Below are 18,597 nucleotides of genomic sequence, written 5' to 3'. Positions count from 1 at the left end.
TTAAATAATAATAAAATAAAAAATAAAAAACAACCGTTAATAGTTGGTTTCAACGAGAGGAAGAAGAGAAGAGAGAGAGAGAGAGAGAGAGAGAGTTTACGCGTTTGTGAGACTCAATCAAAAAAAAGTTCAGAGAAGAAGAAAATAGAATGGCAACACGAATGCAAGATCCCAATGCACCTTCTTCCAACGTCTTCATCCGCGGCCACGTCAACGGCGTCACCGTCGCCGGCGAACCCCACTCTCACCACCGTCGCGCCCACTCCGAAATCAACTACCGTCTCCCCGACGACATTATGGACCTCTCCCCTTCCGATCCCTTAATCGGCGGCGGATCCTCCACCGCCAGCCTCGACGAGATCGGATCCGAAGACGATCTCTTCTTCACCTACATTGACGTCGAGAAGCTCGGTGGAGTAACAAACCGTTCGAATTCGAATCAGACCGGTTACAGTGCCGGCGCCGGAACGAGTGGGAATAACGACGGAGAGAAGAGTGGGAATGATGTTACGACGCCGAGAACGAGGCATAGACATAGCTGCTCGGTGGATGGATTAACTTCGACGACGAATATGTTTGGAGAGATCATGGATGCGAAGAAAGCTATGCCTCCTGATAAACTCGCTGAGCTTTGGACGATTGATCCAAAACGTGCTAAGAGGTTTTTTTCTTGATTTATCTTCGTTTCAAAATGTATCAACTTTTTTGTGATTGAATTGGATTAATGTTGATTTTTTTTTCGTAGATTTATCGATTTATGATCTTAATTGTCATTAAAATATAATTATTTTGTGTTGTTGTTATTAATTACTTATTAATTATAGAAATTGATTGTTAGTTTGCAAAATTAAGTAGTTGATTATGATTATTTGATCTTAAAGTATTGTTTTTTTCGGAATGTTAATGTTGAAATGGAAATTTTAATGTATGTTTGGATTTAGGGTGAGATTGACAAAATCACGGTGAGTTGTCGTGGTTTTAGAAAAAACTATAATTTGGAGCTTCAAGACTGATGATACCGTGATTTTGCCAAACTCGCCACTCATCTAGACATATAGTTAGTGATTGCAGTTTTGTTATGATTGTGTAAAGAAACATGGTATTTGATCCTTCAAAAAAAAAAACATGGTATTTGATGATTGCGGTTTTGTTGTGATTGTGTAAAGTTTGGACTTTGGAGATCTCGAAAAACACTTTTTTTTGTACCAAAAAAACTCTTATGCTTCATGTTTTGTTTAAAAATCATGTTTAATCTAATGACATTATTTGGTGTTTTACTTACCATTTCTGAATAAATGGAAACAGTTTAGGATATTCCTTTTTTTGGTTAGATGATTTGAAATCTAGTTGTTTGGGGGTATTTTCTAAGAAAATGCATTTACAACTACTGTGGATTTGTAATTTCTAACAACTATACATGCTTCTTGAATGTTGAGTGTTTAAATGGGATGTGAGGCAGAAATCATGAGTGAGGTTTATGCCGTAGTTGCTGCTTTAGTTTCATTTTAATCTCAGAAGTTTTGTTGTTATGTGCAGAATACTTGCAAACCGGCAATCTGCTGCGCGTTCAAAGGAGAGAAAGGCCCGCTATATACAAGAGCTTGAGCGCAAGGTTCAGACCCTTCAAACAGAGGCTACAACTCTCTCCGCCCAATTGACATTATACCAGGTTAGTTTCAACTTAGTCTATCCTTGACACAACAAAACAGAAAGTTCTCTGTATATTAGCCCTTTTGTTTATTCGAGCTGCAATTTATGCTAGAAATGTCTAAGAAATTAGTTGATCATGACTTTGATATGATATTGCAGTTTCTTTACATTTTGCGTCTTTTGGTTATTGTCTTGGAATTCTTATAAAGTTATAATATAACATGTTTGTCTGCAAATATTTCTTCTTCGGCCTTGTATAAGCATTTCCAACCAGCTGTTCAAACAATTCATTTAAACTATAATAGGAGATATATCTTTCTTGAAATTGTTCTTAACAATGAAAATATCACATTTAGATAAGAGCAATGCTATATCTCTAGAAAAATAACATCAAGAATTCTTCAAGAATAAATAGCAACCAATCACAATGCACTATTTGCCACAATTCAAGGAGGTGTGGCTGAAAAATAGGAAGTGAACAAATAAATCATGCAATTAAAACTTGCCAGCTGTGTCTTGAAAAATTCTTGATGCTATTTTCTAGAGAAATAGCATTTTCCTTTAGATAATTGGATCGTGGACACACACTCTTCTTGTATTCTCTTCACAAAATCCTTTCTTTCTTCTAGTAGATAAATCTATATAGTAATTGATCATGTTACAAAATAGTAATTTAGATTGGGAAGTTATTTTAGTAATGGCTGGTATTGATGCTGGTTTTTAATTATAATTTTTAGTAACCATTTGTTGACTTCAGTTGTTTGTTATACACAAACTTATATGTGATAGGAATTTGTCTCATAATTATTGATTTTTCAGAGGGACACAACTGGTCTGAGTACTGAAAATACCGAGCTCAAGCTCCGTCTCCAATCCATGGAACAACAGGCACACCTTCGAGATGGTAGCTACTATTAAACCAGTCACTTTCTTATGATACGATTAGATACATGCTTAATGATTTACATTTTTCAAATGATAATTTTTAAAATGCCTTTGTTATAATTAGCTAGTGGTATTGAAAATTGTTTCTATTTAATGCAGCTCTTAATGATGCGTTGATGAAGGAAGTTGATAGGCTTAAGATTGCTACCGGGGAGGCAATGAACCCCTCTGAATCTTATAATATGGGAATGCACCAGATGCAATTTGCAGGGTCAAATTTCTTTTCAATGCCACAACATTCAGGTCCTTCAAGTCACCAGAACATACAATTTCTCCAATTTGCTCACTCACCATCTGACATGCCGAATTATCAGTTGCAACAAACCAATTCTCACCAAATCTCAGATAGGCTGCAAAACGATCAGCTCGGTCGTTTTCAGGGGCTTGACATCAGTAGCAAAGGAACAACCCTCGTGAAATCTGAAGCCCCCTCAATCTCTGCAAGTGAGAGTAGCACTACATTTTGAATATAACATAAACTCCTTGACCTACTGACTTATTTATGGTACTCCATTATCTTCAATTGTCTATAGTGTTGACATGTAGTCATCGAATGAAGGTTCTCTGTTTCATTAAATATTCCATTTAGATTAAGAAATGATTCTTGATTGTTTATTCTTAGGGATATGCTCCCCAAATAGGGGAAGCACCCTCGTGGTTTTGTCGCAAAAAGTCCACGCAATCATATTGAAGCGTGGCATTTTCGTGTTGTGGGTTTTAAAAAATTCAGAATGAAAGGTCATTCACTTTGTATCTTTGTATGTTGGGATGCTTTTTGATCCCTCTTTGGTCATGTGTATCATCATTTACATGATACAAATATGTAAACTATGATTTGTTGTATTGTTCCAATTGAAGGACATGTAAGATGAATTATCCAAAACAGAAAAGGATCTGTAAAATGTACTTTTAGTAATCTTTTATTATTATCATTATAGTTTTAGATTTATGCCTTTGGTTCCTTTTCCTCATCAAAAAAAAGTTTTAGAAACTTCTATTATGCATCTTAGATCAGAAATTTATATGCATTGCTCAACTAGACATGTTACATTTCTTAGTTGATTGCATTGCATCCTATTTTTTTGTAGCTATAACTAATAAATGACTTCATCGACCATGAATTTAGAGATGAGGTTTCAAAATATCTCGTCCATGTAATAGGATTTTGGTTTTCTTAACAGAAGCTGTCATTTGTCTTTAAAGTATTGGAGATAAGAATGCCAACCTCTCTGGGTTCTCTCTCTGCCGTACATCTTAACTCTTGTCTTGTCTACCTTTTGTCTTACAAGACATTAATATTCATAAGCTGGTTGGAGGGGTCCCAAGTACTCAAACAAGGATAAGGCAGGATTGTATCTTTAGCAGCTGTCTTATTTAAGTTGTCACTATGTTGTTGTAGGCCAGATTTCAATGAAATTCTTTGATCAGATATTGAAAAGAGTTGTGTTATTTGAACAACATAAACGGTAATTGGTTTACTTGACAAGAAATACTTCTATGATGGCAAGACTAAATAAAAATCATTTAGGGACACAAAGATAACACTATATTTTATTTAACTATTTTAAAAATATAAATTATTAAATTGTTTTCTATTGTACTTTTTCCAAGTTGTGTGAACGCGTTCAAATGAATTATATTTAGAGTTGTGACTAGATAAGCGTACCTCGACTTAAGGTTATATAATGAGCCCCAAAATGAAACGTGTGTGGCAAGCCTATTTTCAACACAATGCTCGCTGATAATTGTGATGGGAGACACATCAACATTGTTAATCTTATTGAAACAAATTGGTTAGAGTTATGATTCGATTAGATTTTACACACAAAGTCGATCGGGAGTTACGAACTAATCAGAAACGAACTTAATGTGCATAAAAAATCAAAGTTGTTTGCCTTATGTATATATTGTTGACCAATATGTAAGATTATCCACAACGGAAACATCCATTTTTTTTTGTACTTATGAGTCACATGTGTACAAATCACTTATTTATAATTTTTTTAATAGTAGTAACATAATAAATACTCAATCACTTTACTTCTAAACAAAAACTTTCAATCCCTCAAACCCAACAAATCACAAAGATTCTTAAACAATATCCATTAATCATCTATCAATAGTTTTATATCATTACATTTCAAAATTCTAATATTAAAAAAAAATGAGAGTGCTTCATAAAACACCTCTTTGTAATAGATACTTCTTTCTTTTTCCTTCACAATGAGAGTACTTGTTAGATATCAACTCTTAAAGAGTAAGATCGTCCCATTGTGGATGGTGTAAGGGTCCTTTAGTCTTTGAGATTGTGTTATCTTGAGTCACTGATTAATTTTATTTCAATGTATGTCATACTCTCTTTGTATTATACCCTCCTCTCGTGTGGATATCATTAAGAAATGTGATTCAACGTCTCTTTACAATTCCCTCAAAAAAAAAAAAAAGTCTCTTTACAATGTTCCGTTATAAAATTAAACACTAAAGTGGTCAGATTATGTTGGAAATTGTTGAAGCTGTTTGTATCGATTTAATTACACTTTTTGGCCAGTGTAAAATTTTGGTTCTTCAAGTTTTTTTCCACCAATTCGTTAAAAACAAAATCACCACCAATTCATTCGTTTGTTTGAAGGGAAATGTTAACTTGTGCCCTTGGGGTATAAGTTAAGGAACCAAAAGTAGAAGTATTTTCTTGAAAATTGTACATTCAATGTCTTGAAAGTTTCAAAAGTTATCTTTTCAACATATAATTTATTAATTAATTCTATTTTAAGTTCCTTAACTTAGGACACAAGTTAACATGACCCTTGTTTTAATAGTACATTAGTTCATTTTCTCCCTACAATTCAGTAAGCTTAGTATATTATTATTTGGAGCATTGCAATTTATCTAGAGAGTTTTTATCAAGAATTGATTAAGAAAAGGTCTCAGCCAATTAAATTTGTTATTGGCCGGAAATCAAGAGAGGCAGGGGTGTATAATTAAGGAAAAGTGTTAGCAAATACAATATCGAAAAAATTTCTTGATATATTTCCTTGTTGTATCTATCAATTCCCTATTACTTGTGTGATGGTCGTTAGATTATGTTTTCCTTAAAAAAATAGTTGTTACATTATGTTGAATTTTGGTCGACTAATTTTAAAGATTTTTTTTATTTCAACTAATCAATTTGTTTTTTAAGGAAAGAAACTCATATTATTTCATTCATCCTAATGGAGGTGATACAAGATAGAATCAAATCAAAGATATGTTACGAGCATACAAATTTGACACCCTTACTATTGTATGGGCGATATGATTTGCTTGTCTCTTAACAAAACTTACTTTAAAGTTTATGAATTGATGTAACAATGATCTATTTTGACCGACCAATTTTAAAAAAAACAATACGTTTTATTGGTTTAGAATTTTTTTTTGTTACCGATGGTCAACCATATATCTTTACCGTTTTTCTCAGAAAAGGAAAAAAGTTAACCATATCAATTATCAAATAGTGAAAGGGATATTTTTATTGATGAAAGATGATATATATTATTCCAGAAATTCACCAGATCGTTACATACGATCAGTACACTTTATTTTATTTTTTCTATTTGGTACAAACAGACTTTGATTTTCTTATTCTCCATAGAATGAATAATCTTCCAGCACTAGCTACTAGTAACAAATAGTCTTGCTCTCGAGGTATATGTTGCAACCTTTGCTGCTTACTTCACCCTGCGCAATTACATCAAAATCCATAATTAGGATATGTTTGCTAAATAGTTTAATTACAAAACTCATTGAATAAGCTGTTAATCCTGTAAGCTTGATAATCGACTAGAAATAATGGTTAAAGTTAAACTATATTTTCATAAATTTTAAGTTGTTTTCATAAGTTCCAACTGAATCAAATAAATCATTGACTAATTTTTCTATATAACGGAGTATCCACATGCAACTGTTTAGACTAATCTTTGAGTTAGGATATGACCAAAATGGTGCAGTAAAGATCTCCTCAAAAGTTTTGTGCTAATTAAGAGTCATGCTAATTTGTGTCCTTAGGGCACAAGTTAAGAAGTTAAAAAAGGAATTAATCAATAAATACACAAGTTAAAAATTAAGAATACACAATTTCTAAGATGTTATTTTTATTTTTGATTTCTTATCTTGTGCCCTTAGAGCAGAAGGTAGCATTTTCCTTAACCTAAAAACAAACCAAGTAAATATAAAAGTTGGACATGAATACTAGATACAAGAGAGAGAAGGCTTACTTATTGCAATCAGTTGAGGGGTAAACTTTGAAGGGACATTTAGATCCACATAGGTCACCAAGTTGATTAATTCGAGTATAATCAATCAAAGGGATTTTTGCAGCCGTATCTTGAATGCAATGGCATGCAACTCTTCTATCATCACCATTCTTATATGCAGCATTTATAGAGTGAATACCTTGGCAACACAAGGGTGATACACTTCCTCCCAACATTCCATAGGGTATGCATGGAGTTAGATATATAGTTGTTTGCTCACATGTTAGGGTTGCTTTAGCATGAGAACTTGCTATCATCATGCAAGCCATCAAAATAAATAATGCAACCTTACCCATATTTTTTTTTTTTTTAAAAAATATATTGAAGTAAGCAACTTTTGTTTTTGGAGTTAATTATTTGTATTAATGATGGTTTATATAGAGAGGGAATGAGGAGTTAGTGATTAAGACGGATCTAAGGTAGCTACAAATTTATTGGTTGAGCCAAAGATTTTTCTCATTTAGTTGTGACAATTCAGTTCATGCCGTTGAAAATTCAATGTAAGGAACTTACTTTGAAACTTCAAAGAGGTAGAATTGTGTGTATAATAATGATTATTTAGAAACTAGGGCCTAGGGCTAGATTCTAGGGTGCACAATGCAAAGTTATTTATATTGCATTAAGATTTAAGAGCATATTGGTCGGTGCTTTTGTTGTTATTTTTCGTGTCTAATAACTCAAAAGTACTAATTCGGATGCCACCGGAATAATAGTTATAAAAAAAATCAAGTAGAATAGTAGAGCCATTCAGAAGAAGAAAATAAGCAAAAAGAAAACCAAGAAATAAATAATCGAAGAAAAAAATCAAGAGATTGATACTTCTACGCAATTTTTATGACATCATGTAATGTAAAATAATTTAAGATTAAGATATTAAAATGAAAAATCATTACATGTATCAACCACACGTTGACGTGTGTGGATACCAGTTTGCTGCTTCATCTACCAACCAAACCCAAGTTATCTGCTTTGCTATCAGAACTCGTAGAAAAATTAGAGATAATGAAAACGAATTTTGAAATAGAATTTTTTTTTAATTATGAAAAATGCGACCAAAGGCCCTTAGGTCATTATTTAAGGAGTTAAAAGAGGTAACTTTTATTTAAAAAAGACTTAAATGTGTCATTAGTCCCTGCAGTTACACCATTTTTTGGGTTTAGTCCCTGTGCTTTTTTTTGTTTGGTTTTAGTCCTTGCACTTTAGAAAAAAAATTGGTTTTGGTCCTTGCCGTTAGATAGCTGTTAAAAAAAATGTCAAAGTTAACAGAGTGCTATGTGGCCCAATCGTTACATGCCATGTGGCATAGAAAAAAGAAATTTTTACAAATTTAATTAAATCAAATAAAACAATTGCTTTATAATTAGTTTTGTTATTATTATTAGAGATTACTGTTCATCATCCCCTCCAATCCCACATCGTCACCATTTATGCTGTTCCAACAGAATTATAAACTATCCCCCTTTCTTGTTACAATATAATTATAGACTATTCTTGTTGAAGGTTTGGTGCTTGTGCCTCTGATTTTAGTGTATTATAACATAATATGACACAGAACCACTATTTCTTCGCAAATTTTATCATCGAATTGAACCGCAAAATTTCATCTTTCAACTGGACTAGGACTATGAAGACAGAACTAAATCGATCCTTGAAGACAAATTTCAAAGTCAATTTCGTTATCAATTTCACGACCATGAGTTTGATTCGCATTCAATTGAAAACCCTAGATTCCATTTTTTCCTCTTTCACAAAACCTTCGATTGGCATTTATGCTGGGCAAACTGGAATTCCTTCTTAACAGTTACAATAATATTAACAATAGAGGTGTTGAAGGTGAAGAAGAAAAACATCAACAATGCTGTTGCGATGGTGAATGGTACTGCTACAGAACCGTAACACAAGAGGTGGCTTTTCAATATTATGTTACTAATATTAATAAAATAATAATTAAACTAATTATAAATCAATTGTTTTATTTGATTTAATTAAATTTATAAATATTTTTTGTTGTGCCACGTGGCATGTAACGATTGGGCCACGTGGCACTCATTTAATTTTGACATTTTTTTTAACAGCTAACTAACGGCAAGGACCAAAACCAAATTTTTTCTAAAGTGCAAGGACTAAAACCAAACAAAAAAAAGTGTAGGGACCAAACCCAAAAAATGGTGTAACTGCAGGGACTAATGACACATTTAAGCCTTTAAAAAATTGTGTATTTATAACTATAACATATGATATATGTGTGACTTGTATTTTCAAAACATGACGATTTCTCTTTGTGAATTCTTTAAATAATTTTTTTTTGAAGGAATGAATTCTTTAAATAATATTTAGGTACTTATTAGCATAACATTTAATTATTTTCATTATTAGCATAACATTTAATTATTTTCAATTTGTCAAAAAAAAAAATTAATTATTTTCAAAGCAAGTTGTATGACACGTTGAGACAATGATTTTTTTTTTTTTTGAAGGAACGTTGAGACAATGATATACTCCTATTAATTTGAACAAAAGAATCCCCCTTCCATTCCAAAGTAGTTATGCTTAATAACCATGTTATTTTATTTTATATTAATAGCTCTCCTAAAATTTAAGAGATTATTATAAAATTTGTTCATATGATCATATCCATGAAGCTGCATCACTTGCTACTGTGTTTATAAGAAAACGCATGCATGATTGTTTTGTAGAGTATTATACATTATACATTCAAGCTTATTTATATGATTATGAGTTTTATTTCAGTTTTGGTTAATGAGAAATTAATATCTAAATTTTTTTTTTTGAGGGAAAATTAATATCTAAATTGATGTTTTGGACAATATAATATGTCATCGCCATTGCTATATGTTCGAATTTAATTCTATATCACTGTATCTTTAAAATTTACTTACAATTTTCTGTTATAAAACTTGTTACATTGGTCATCCTCTGCGACATATAGGAAAAATGGATTAAAATATATTTTATTTTGAATTATTTCCTTAGCCAAATATATTAATACACTTTTAGTCTTTTTTTATTTGATATAAAATAGGACAAAAGCCTAAGAAAAATAACAACAAATTTAGAGGAACATTATGAGACATTAAGCGTCGACGGATATGTCCTCGTATGCATAGCTCAGTTGGTATGGACAATGCATAATATATACAAGGTCTGTGGTTCAAACCCCGATCACCACCACAAAAAAAAAAAAAAGCGTCTACGAATATGTCATCAAAGAGGTTCTTTAAGTTTGGGCAATATTTAATATTTTTCGAGAGTCGGTTAGTTCATTTTCTCACTACATTCCACTAACTTAGTTCATGGAATCACCTTACTCATTTTTTTTAATGTAAAAAGAGGTTATACACTTATTGACGGATCTAAGGGCTGCAAAAAAAATATTGGGTGAGTCACAAATTTTTCTCACTTGTGTGTAACAACTTCATCGTTGAAAATTCAATGTAAAGGAACTTATCAGGAAACATCAGAGGTAGAAATGATTTAGAAATTGCGGCCAGAGATAGATTCTATGATGCACAATGCCAAATTATTTATATTGAATTATGAGCACATTAGCCATGTGTTTTTGTTGTTATTAGTGTGTCAATCTCAAATAATTTGGAGCCAACGTAATAGTTTAAGATACTTCTACGCAAATTTTATGACTCCAAGTGATATAATTGAAGTTATTAATTTGAAAAGTCATTACATATAGTCAAGTTTAGCGATTCATCCCCACCTGAGCCAAGTTATCTGCTTGTGCTCACAAGTCGCAGAAATATTATAGATAATGATAACAATTTGAAATTAAGTTGGACATGACATAGAATTAGTTTTCCGTATTTGAAAATCATATGAAATTACAATGAGAGCTAATGTTGGCCTCCTCCAATCACGGAGTCATTGTTTTGACATTTGAGATGGTAATATTAAGCCTAAATTACGAGGTCTTTTAAGTTTGACGTAAATAAGAAAATTAATGTATTATTAAAAAGCTCAACACATTTGTTTCCTCTTGTTTTTGTCCAACAAATATCATTAAAGTCATGGTGAGGACAGTGAGGTCATCATTGATGTTTTGAACGATTTAAGAAAGCTTATATTCAAACTTGACCAGCAAGTTTTTTCAGATATTAATACATTAATATCCATGGTTATTATGTATAATACTTAAAAGACCAATTCGTATATTATATTTCATAATTTTATATTCAAGTAAAATTAAGTGACAGATATATCTATATAATTTTATATGCTGTATTTGATTTTTTTGGTGAACTAGCATAAAGACTTCAAGGCCACATTGGTCAGGTGTAAAACTATATCTATACACTGAAATACAAATACATTTCAAATTCAAATAACTAAAATGGAGTTTTAAAATGATTTCGTGAATGAGGTGTAAAACGGATAACAATATATACCATGTAGAAGCGTTGTTCGCATATAAATGATTGGAACAAACCAAAGAGATTATGATGGCAACAATTGATGTAGCTTAGGTTTATGTTATGCACTGATGCATGAACTAATCAGCACAAGACCGTCCTAAGCACATAACAACTCGAATGTATTTGTTAAACCCTCACATAGCACAAACAATTACAATAGCTCAAAAAATGGTTCGATTTAGAGAAATGTTCATTCTGCAATGAATCCCTAGGATGAGCAACCACCAAGGGAATCTGATTCTAGAGAAAATGAAGAGTAATCTGGCACATGCTTTGAACTGACAGGCTAGGATAGAAGCACGAAAGTCTTCGAAATGTGCAGTGTTAAACAATAAAAATCGCAAAATAAATTGGAGAGAATTTAAGATGAGATAATACCACAAGAAAACAAGTTTGACTCCATATACACAAGTATATTTATGGACACAAGATTACTAACAAGTTTGAGTATTTGGCAGCCCTAGGTTCCAATCGCCCAGCTCATGTTAGAAGAGACAGTCAGGCCAACTGCGTTGCCAAAATAAGAACGGTTCAAATATACAAAGTTGCACATATATTTTTCAGATTGATTCTATTGATTAGCAATACCCTTGACGGCTAAAAAAATAAAGAAAATATTAGATTAAACATGTACATTTACATGAAATACTAAAGGCAGCATCAAATAGCTTCATTTGTGTATACTGTTTCCCATATCTCAGATTTCAAAGTTGGTAGGATCTTTTTCCCTTTCAAGTTGCCCATATTCGCAAAAAGATAAACCTGAAATTTATACAGCAAGTCAGTATACCTTTTCTGGCAAGATTCAGCACTTCCTCTCCACCACCAGTAAAATACTACTCAATTTGTTCAGCAGTTAGGAACTACAAAACCAGGTTATGTATGTAATTCTATACAATGCATCAATTTGTATGGGTAAATTTCACAGATATCAGCTACTAAAATGTATGCAAGTAAAACTATTAATAAAAACCTAAACTTGCCACGAAAATTTCATGCACAACAAGTAATCTCAACCAGTCATAACTCTCTTCTGTTTTTGTGACAGACTAACATGCTATAAAGCTCTACATGGAATGGTTAAATGGCAAGTAGGCCATAATAGATTTTTCAGCAAGATAAAAAATATTGGTATTGAGCTTTTAAGATGCAGGAGTGCAGTATAAGTTGCACATCACGACAAGAAAACTTATATTCCACTGAATCATTATAAACTAGATTCGGAAAAGGTATTCATCCAACAGCCATAAAGCTTCAGATATATGTTTGCAATATGCATAATCAAAACCTGCATTTAGTCTAACCTTAGTTAAGATGAGCCCTGAGCCCTTGAGACAAGAATGCAGATATAAAGGAGAAGTGGTTTGAGTGGATTCTAACATGGACTTTGGGTTGCCAGTTGGACCTCCCACCTCACTATCTGCACTAGTTGGATAGTGCTCAACAAAACAGTATTCCATAGCTCGAACCTGCTATCAAAATTATCATTATCTATAATGTATGACAAAATTTTGCAGACAGAAATACACTGTAAATATGCTATGAAGCGCGAACCCTGACACAGTAACTGTACAAAACACGGACGTATCAATACTGCTAATGACAAAAAAAAAAAAAAATAGTACTCCGACCAGGGGCCAAGACTTTAGGATTAGTGGGGGAGCTTTGGCTACTCCAATACTTTTGTTTAATGAGCAAGTACATTTTTATATTATAGCTACCTCAAATAAGTCTGTTTAAAAAAGAAAAAAAGCATATATAAAAAAGTCAATTATTACTTGATTGCTAAATTTTATTGTCTTATCTTGACACTTATAATCTCTACAACAACTATAAAGAAAGCTTTTTCAGCAATCCAAATTTTCAAGACAAGTCTCAAACAAAAATAGATTATGTATTTATTGCAAATAATTCATTTGTTTACATTGAAAAAGAATTTGCTAATCTATTTAATTATAAATATATTTGACTCCTTGAAACATCGTCAAGTTCAGCTTTACTAAAATATATCTAGTTTTCAAATACCGTTTTTAAAATATAGTCCTGAAATATAAACAAAAAGGGTATCTGAAAAGTTGATGTATCTAATCCTGATTTTTAATCAAGTACATCAACTTTTCAAACACCGTTTTTGCTTATATTTCATTCAGGAGGGAGTACATTGCTAAATTAGCACACATATAATGCATATTTAATGCGTTAATCTCAAATATCAAACTTAGGTGGTTCAACTTCACTAAAAATTACGGCCTGATTGGATTGACTTATTTGAACTTATCTAGTGGCATAAGATTTGTGAGAATTTTGAGATAATTTATGGAAACAGCTCAAGATATAGTTGTTAGAGATTGATATTTGAGAGTAAAGAATTAAATATATGCTAATTTACCAATGCACTGAATTTTTTCAAATCACAATTGTCTCACTATAAAAAGTCGAATATTGAGCCCTATTTTTTTTTTCAGTTCACAAGGTGAGTTTCAAAACTAAAGATAGTCCTCTACCCCTCTTTGTTTAAAAAAGGAAGAATAAGGCAAGAATGAAACAGCAATTGTTGCTAAATTATCAACCCAAATTACCCATAAACATTAGAAATGCAATTTGAAAGGACAGATGCAAGAAAACAATACCTTCCTAGGATATATACACAGGGATGTTCAAATAACTCGTGTCACCGCATCATATTTCTCCACTTGTCCTTCAGATCAACCTTAAATAATAAAATTGAAGTGTTATAAACGGCACAAGTTCAGAAAGAAATAACACAGTCTTTTGTGCATAGATTACATACTCCATTTCTATATTCAAATATGTTGCTGTAAAAGTCTAGGATTGTCCTCCAGTTTCCTTCTCCAAACCTGCATAAGAAATATAGTGAATGAGAACATAAAATCATAATATATGAAACTGGCAACAAGTTCATTAACTATCCGCTTCAACTATAACTTGCATCCATGGTAGCTCACTAGTTAAAAAAAAAAAAAAAAAACATACATTCTTACACCAGCCCTTAGTGTCTCTTCTTCCAAGGAAGTCCATTTCCTTTTCTTCCTTCTTGGCTGACTTTGTTGCGGTAAGTTCTCTATTGAATCATCCCACTGCAAAAAGAAGGAAATAACTAATGTGCCAATGCCCAATAGAAAGCACATATACAAGTACAAACTTAGTGAACACCACAACAACCAAAAGAAACCACCAAACACAAGAGACTCTTAACCATCTAAATGATAATAAAAAACAACAGTTGAGGGTGAACATCTGCAGAATCCACAGGCCACTACATCTGGTGGTGGCATATTTTAAAACCATGATTCAACACATTGGATTTATAGCAGCTTTCATATCCGCACATAAGTGCAGTCAGTCACTACTGCATCAACGCCAATTTCGTGTAATGGTTCGTAATTTTAGTAACGGCAGCAGTATTTAAAACAGTGGTGGGAAATCTTTTGAAAGAACTTCCTCCAAGAGACAGCAAGCATCATGAAAAATATATCTTTTACAAGACAGCATCCTTTAGGCCCTTAGTGAAACATATGAATATAATAAGTAATCCACCCCCAGATTAGAACAGATAATTACATAGATTATTACCTCGTATGTCTGAGCATGACTTGCCCGTCGCATTAAGTTGGGGCGACGATCATTACTATAGTTGGGGCGACTACCATTACTACAGTTAGGAAGATCACTACTACAAGGAACAGAAATCTCCTTGGCAACATTGGCATCATTAGGCTGATATAGTACAATAGTCTTGCATGCATCTGAATCTCGTACATCTACATGTTCACTCTGCTTTTCACTGGCTGGCCTGCGATTCATATCTTTTGTAGCCAATTTGGATCTTACGGCTTCAGATGTGTGCAATGCATCAGGAAGAGGATCTTTGACCAATGCTTTTAGCTCCAAAGAACTTGATTTAAGGGACTCCCGAAGTTTCTTCACATCAGCAATACGCAGATTTTCATATTTAGTCGAAAAATTTATCGGCCTCGCTTCCTCATCACCAGAGAGTTTAACTCCCTTGTGTCTTGTTTTTAGTGCAGAGTGCTTGCGTTTGAGCTGACCATTGTCTTTCCGAATTTCTATTGGAGAAACAAATATAGTTAAAAGAATGTAAATAACAATCAAATAGGCGTAGGCATATCAATTGTTGAGAAGTATCATAAACTTGTGTGTTATCTAAACTTGTTTTGAATAAAGAATGAACAATTCTTTCCAACAAACATAAAAATGTTTGTCTAAACATGACATTGATGTCATGTGGCAACAGTCCTGCAATGGGTAGGGAATAAGAAGAAAAAAAAACTCCGTAGTTTTAATTGATAGTAACAACACCTTTGAGGGAAAGTGTGTGACTAAAGTATAATTTCTTTGAGGGAAAGTGTGTGACGAAAGTATAATTTCTCAAGCACTAAAATTACCCATAACCACTTAAACAATGACTATTGAATAAATAGTGCATATATCGAGAACATGGTTGCAAGTAAAACAAAGAAAACCTTATAAAACACACAAGAGAAACTCAAATTATGCAGCACAAAAATCCATAATTCCATATAGCGAGTTTCATGATTAAAATGCTACTCTAACCACTTATGCAATTACGTAAACTTTTAGGACTTCAAATACACTCAAATTTTACAGAAATTTAAATCCAAACTTACAAAAATAACAATTTAAATTTACTACCAATAATAACAATTTAAATCATTATCATCAAAACTTACAAAGACACTCAAATTTTACAGAAATTCTAAACTTCTAAAATCTCCAAGTATTATTTTGAGGAAATTGAAACAAAAAATAAAATAAAAAACAGACCTTTATCTCTCATTCCAGAGGTGCGAACTATCGCTTCCAATTGTTCATTGCCACGATTTCCATCCATCAATGCTACATCATCGTCCCCATCAACATTATCATTATCATTCACATCGTCACCATCATCATTCATTTTCTCCTTTCCCAAACCTTCTAACCTCCCATCACGCTTCCTCAAATCTTCACCCCCTTCAGCAATTTCACAAACACCTTCAGGAGGCAAACCCTTATAAAAATTCTAATATCCTTACTTAAACAATGACTAATGAATAAATCGCGCATATACTGAGAAATTTTTTGCAAGCAAAAACAAAGAAACCCTTATAAAACACACAAGAGAGACTCATTTTGCATCATAAAAATCCATACCTAGTTTAATTTAATGATTAAAATGCTACTCTCACCACTTATGTAGCTACTCAAACCCTTCAAATACACACTATTGTTTACCGATAATCATAGTAGTTAATAGCGGAGAGCGACGCGTAGCGGCCGAGCCCAAAAATGCTATAGCGGGATAGCGCCTAGCGCTATGACCGCTATTTCATAACTTTTTGGACAAATTATATAAATAATACTGTAAATTATAAACAAACATATATCTAATATAATATAAAATTAAATATAACATTCAAATCTCATGACACATTCATAAATCATACAAAGTTACAAACCACCTAAATCTTATGAAAGGTTTTACTCATAATCATTCAAAGTTACAAACCACCAAAATTCAAAACATTACGAAAGCTTTCAAGTCTTCAAAATTTAAAAGTCTTAGGGTGAGAAGATGTACAGATCGTCCGTTTTTTGAGAGAAGATGCGTTTTAGGGTGAGAAGATGAAAGGCGCCGTAAAGAATCAAAGAAGGAAGAGAGAAACTGAAGTTTTTACGGTTTGACGAAAATGACAAAAATACCCTTGTTTTTTTTTTAAACCAAGGAGAATCTTGTATTTTCACGTAAAATGAAATAGTAGTGCTAAACTGCAAAACCGCTATGCAGTGTTGCGCTGCTATTGCGCCGCTATCTCATAACGCTACGCCATGGCTTATTGCATAGCGGTCCGGTACCACACCGCACCGCGCGGCTGCTATAGCGCTGCTATTGGCCACTATTAACTACTCTGCCGAGAATTATAATTTAAATCATTACCATCAAACCTTACGCAGCAAACACTAAAATTTAACATAACACCCAAACTTTTCAACTCTACAACATTAGTTTTGAAGTGATTTAAAAAAAAAAAAAAAAAAAAACACACCTTTATCTCCCATTCTAGATGCACCAGCTTGCTGTTCCACTTCCTGATTCGCATCAACAGAAGTACCAACTCTCTCTTCCGATTCATCATTGCCATGATTTTCACCCATCATCATCTCATCATCACTATCATCAACATCATTCACGTTACCATTCTCATCATCATTCATTTTCTCTTTCCCTAAACCTTCTACTCTCCCATTACGCCTCCTCGACATTCCACCACCCGAGCCATTCTCTTCCAATTGCCGGTTACCATGATTTTCACCAACATCATTATTCACTTTCTCTTTCCCCAATCCTTCTAACAACCTTCTACTCCCCTCAGCAGCATTTTCACAAACACCTCCTGGACACAAACCATTCCCCTTCGAAACCATCGCAATCTTTTCACCCATTGCTACATCATCATCATTCACTTTCCCTTTCCCCAAACCTTCTAACAACCTTCTACTCCCCTCAGCAGCATTTTCACAAACACCTCCCGGACACAAACCATTCCCCTTCGAAACCATCGCAATCAAATCAAGAAACGAATCCCCCATACTCCCCCACGCTTCCTTCAAAAACCTCTTCACTTCAACAACCGCATCTCTCCTTGTATTCAACCCCACCAACCTCTCTGCAACCCTAACATCCCAAAGCGCACCTTCAATCTCTTCCCCCCACCGCACAAACCCATCCGACACCAACCCACTCCCTCTCCTTCCCCTCCAAATCCTCTTCACCGCCGAAAAATACTCACCAGACGGATCCTCCGGCGAATTAATCAAATACTTCACCGTACATTCAACCGCAACAGCACAGTAAGCACTCCGAAACGCATTCGTGATAGAAACTCCGTCGTCGCGGTAAATCTCTTCAAGATGTTCGAGGATTTGAAGGGAGACTTCGGAGATTGAAGCGTTGAGGATGTGGGATTGAAGAACGCGGAGGAGGAGGGTTTTTTTGAGACGTGAATCGGCGCCGGAGAGTGGAAGTAGGGTTAGGGTTTTTTGAATTAGGGGATCGGGAACGGTGGTGTTACGGAGGAGGAATTCCATTATCCAGTTTGAGATGTTTTCGTTCATTTTTTGTGTTTCATGGAAGATTTTCAGGGTTTTGAATGAAGTTTTTGAATCTAAGAACTCTTATTCTAGTTTTTTTTTTTTAGTGAATATGCTTTTTCGTCGTTTAATTT

At 33.4% G+C, this 18,597-nt stretch overlaps 2 protein-coding genes and 1 pseudogene across 4 annotated transcripts; 1 reads left to right on the top strand and 2 right to left on the bottom strand.

The window, feature by feature from the left end:
- The first annotated feature begins 24 nt into the window (after positions 1-24).
- LOC146939237 (transcription factor RF2b-like) lies at positions 25-3,544 on the top strand. The gene is made up of 4 exons (XM_085752996.1): positions 25-661; positions 1,537-1,669; positions 2,470-2,554; positions 2,695-3,544. The coding sequence occupies exons 1-4, from the start codon at positions 150-152 to the stop codon at positions 3,060-3,062; spliced, it is 1,098 nt and encodes a 365-aa protein (XP_085609122.1). The 5' UTR covers positions 25-149; the 3' UTR covers positions 3,063-3,544.
- A 3,297-nt stretch (positions 3,545-6,841) lies between these two features.
- Positions 6,842-7,235, bottom strand: LOC146939236 (non-specific lipid-transfer protein 1 pseudogene; annotated as a pseudogene). Its single transcript, XR_015031592.1, has one exon. The product of XR_015031592.1 is annotated as a non-specific lipid-transfer protein 1 pseudogene (transcript).
- Positions 7,236-11,773: 4,538 nt separating this feature from the next.
- Positions 11,774-18,597, bottom strand: LOC146939235 (uncharacterized). 2 transcript variants are annotated; one of them, XM_085752993.1, is made up of 8 exons: positions 17,419-18,597; positions 16,157-16,366; positions 14,924-15,417; positions 14,324-14,427; positions 14,121-14,187; positions 13,960-14,039; positions 12,634-12,798; positions 11,774-12,091 (listed from the first exon to the last, which is right to left on the bottom strand). In XM_085752993.1, exons 1-6 carry the CDS (start codon positions 18,485-18,487, stop codon positions 14,001-14,003), a joined length of 1,983 nt encoding a protein of 660 aa, XP_085609119.1. In that variant the 5' UTR covers positions 18,488-18,597; the 3' UTR covers positions 11,774-12,091; positions 12,634-12,798; positions 13,960-14,000. The 2 variants fall into 2 exon arrangements, with proteins under 2 accessions (XP_085609119.1, XP_085609121.1); XM_085752995.1 differs by having other exon boundaries at positions 16,157-16,345; positions 17,419-18,577.

This window comes from Medicago sativa, chromosome 3 (genome assembly GCF_051527215.1).
Source record: "Medicago sativa cultivar Bolivia chromosome 3, Bolivia_mono, whole genome shotgun sequence".
Classification (NCBI taxonomy): domain Eukaryota; kingdom Viridiplantae; phylum Streptophyta; class Magnoliopsida; order Fabales; family Fabaceae; genus Medicago; species Medicago sativa.
Note: the sequence above shows the minus strand (reverse complement) of the source record. Positions and strands in the feature narration are given on the sequence as shown.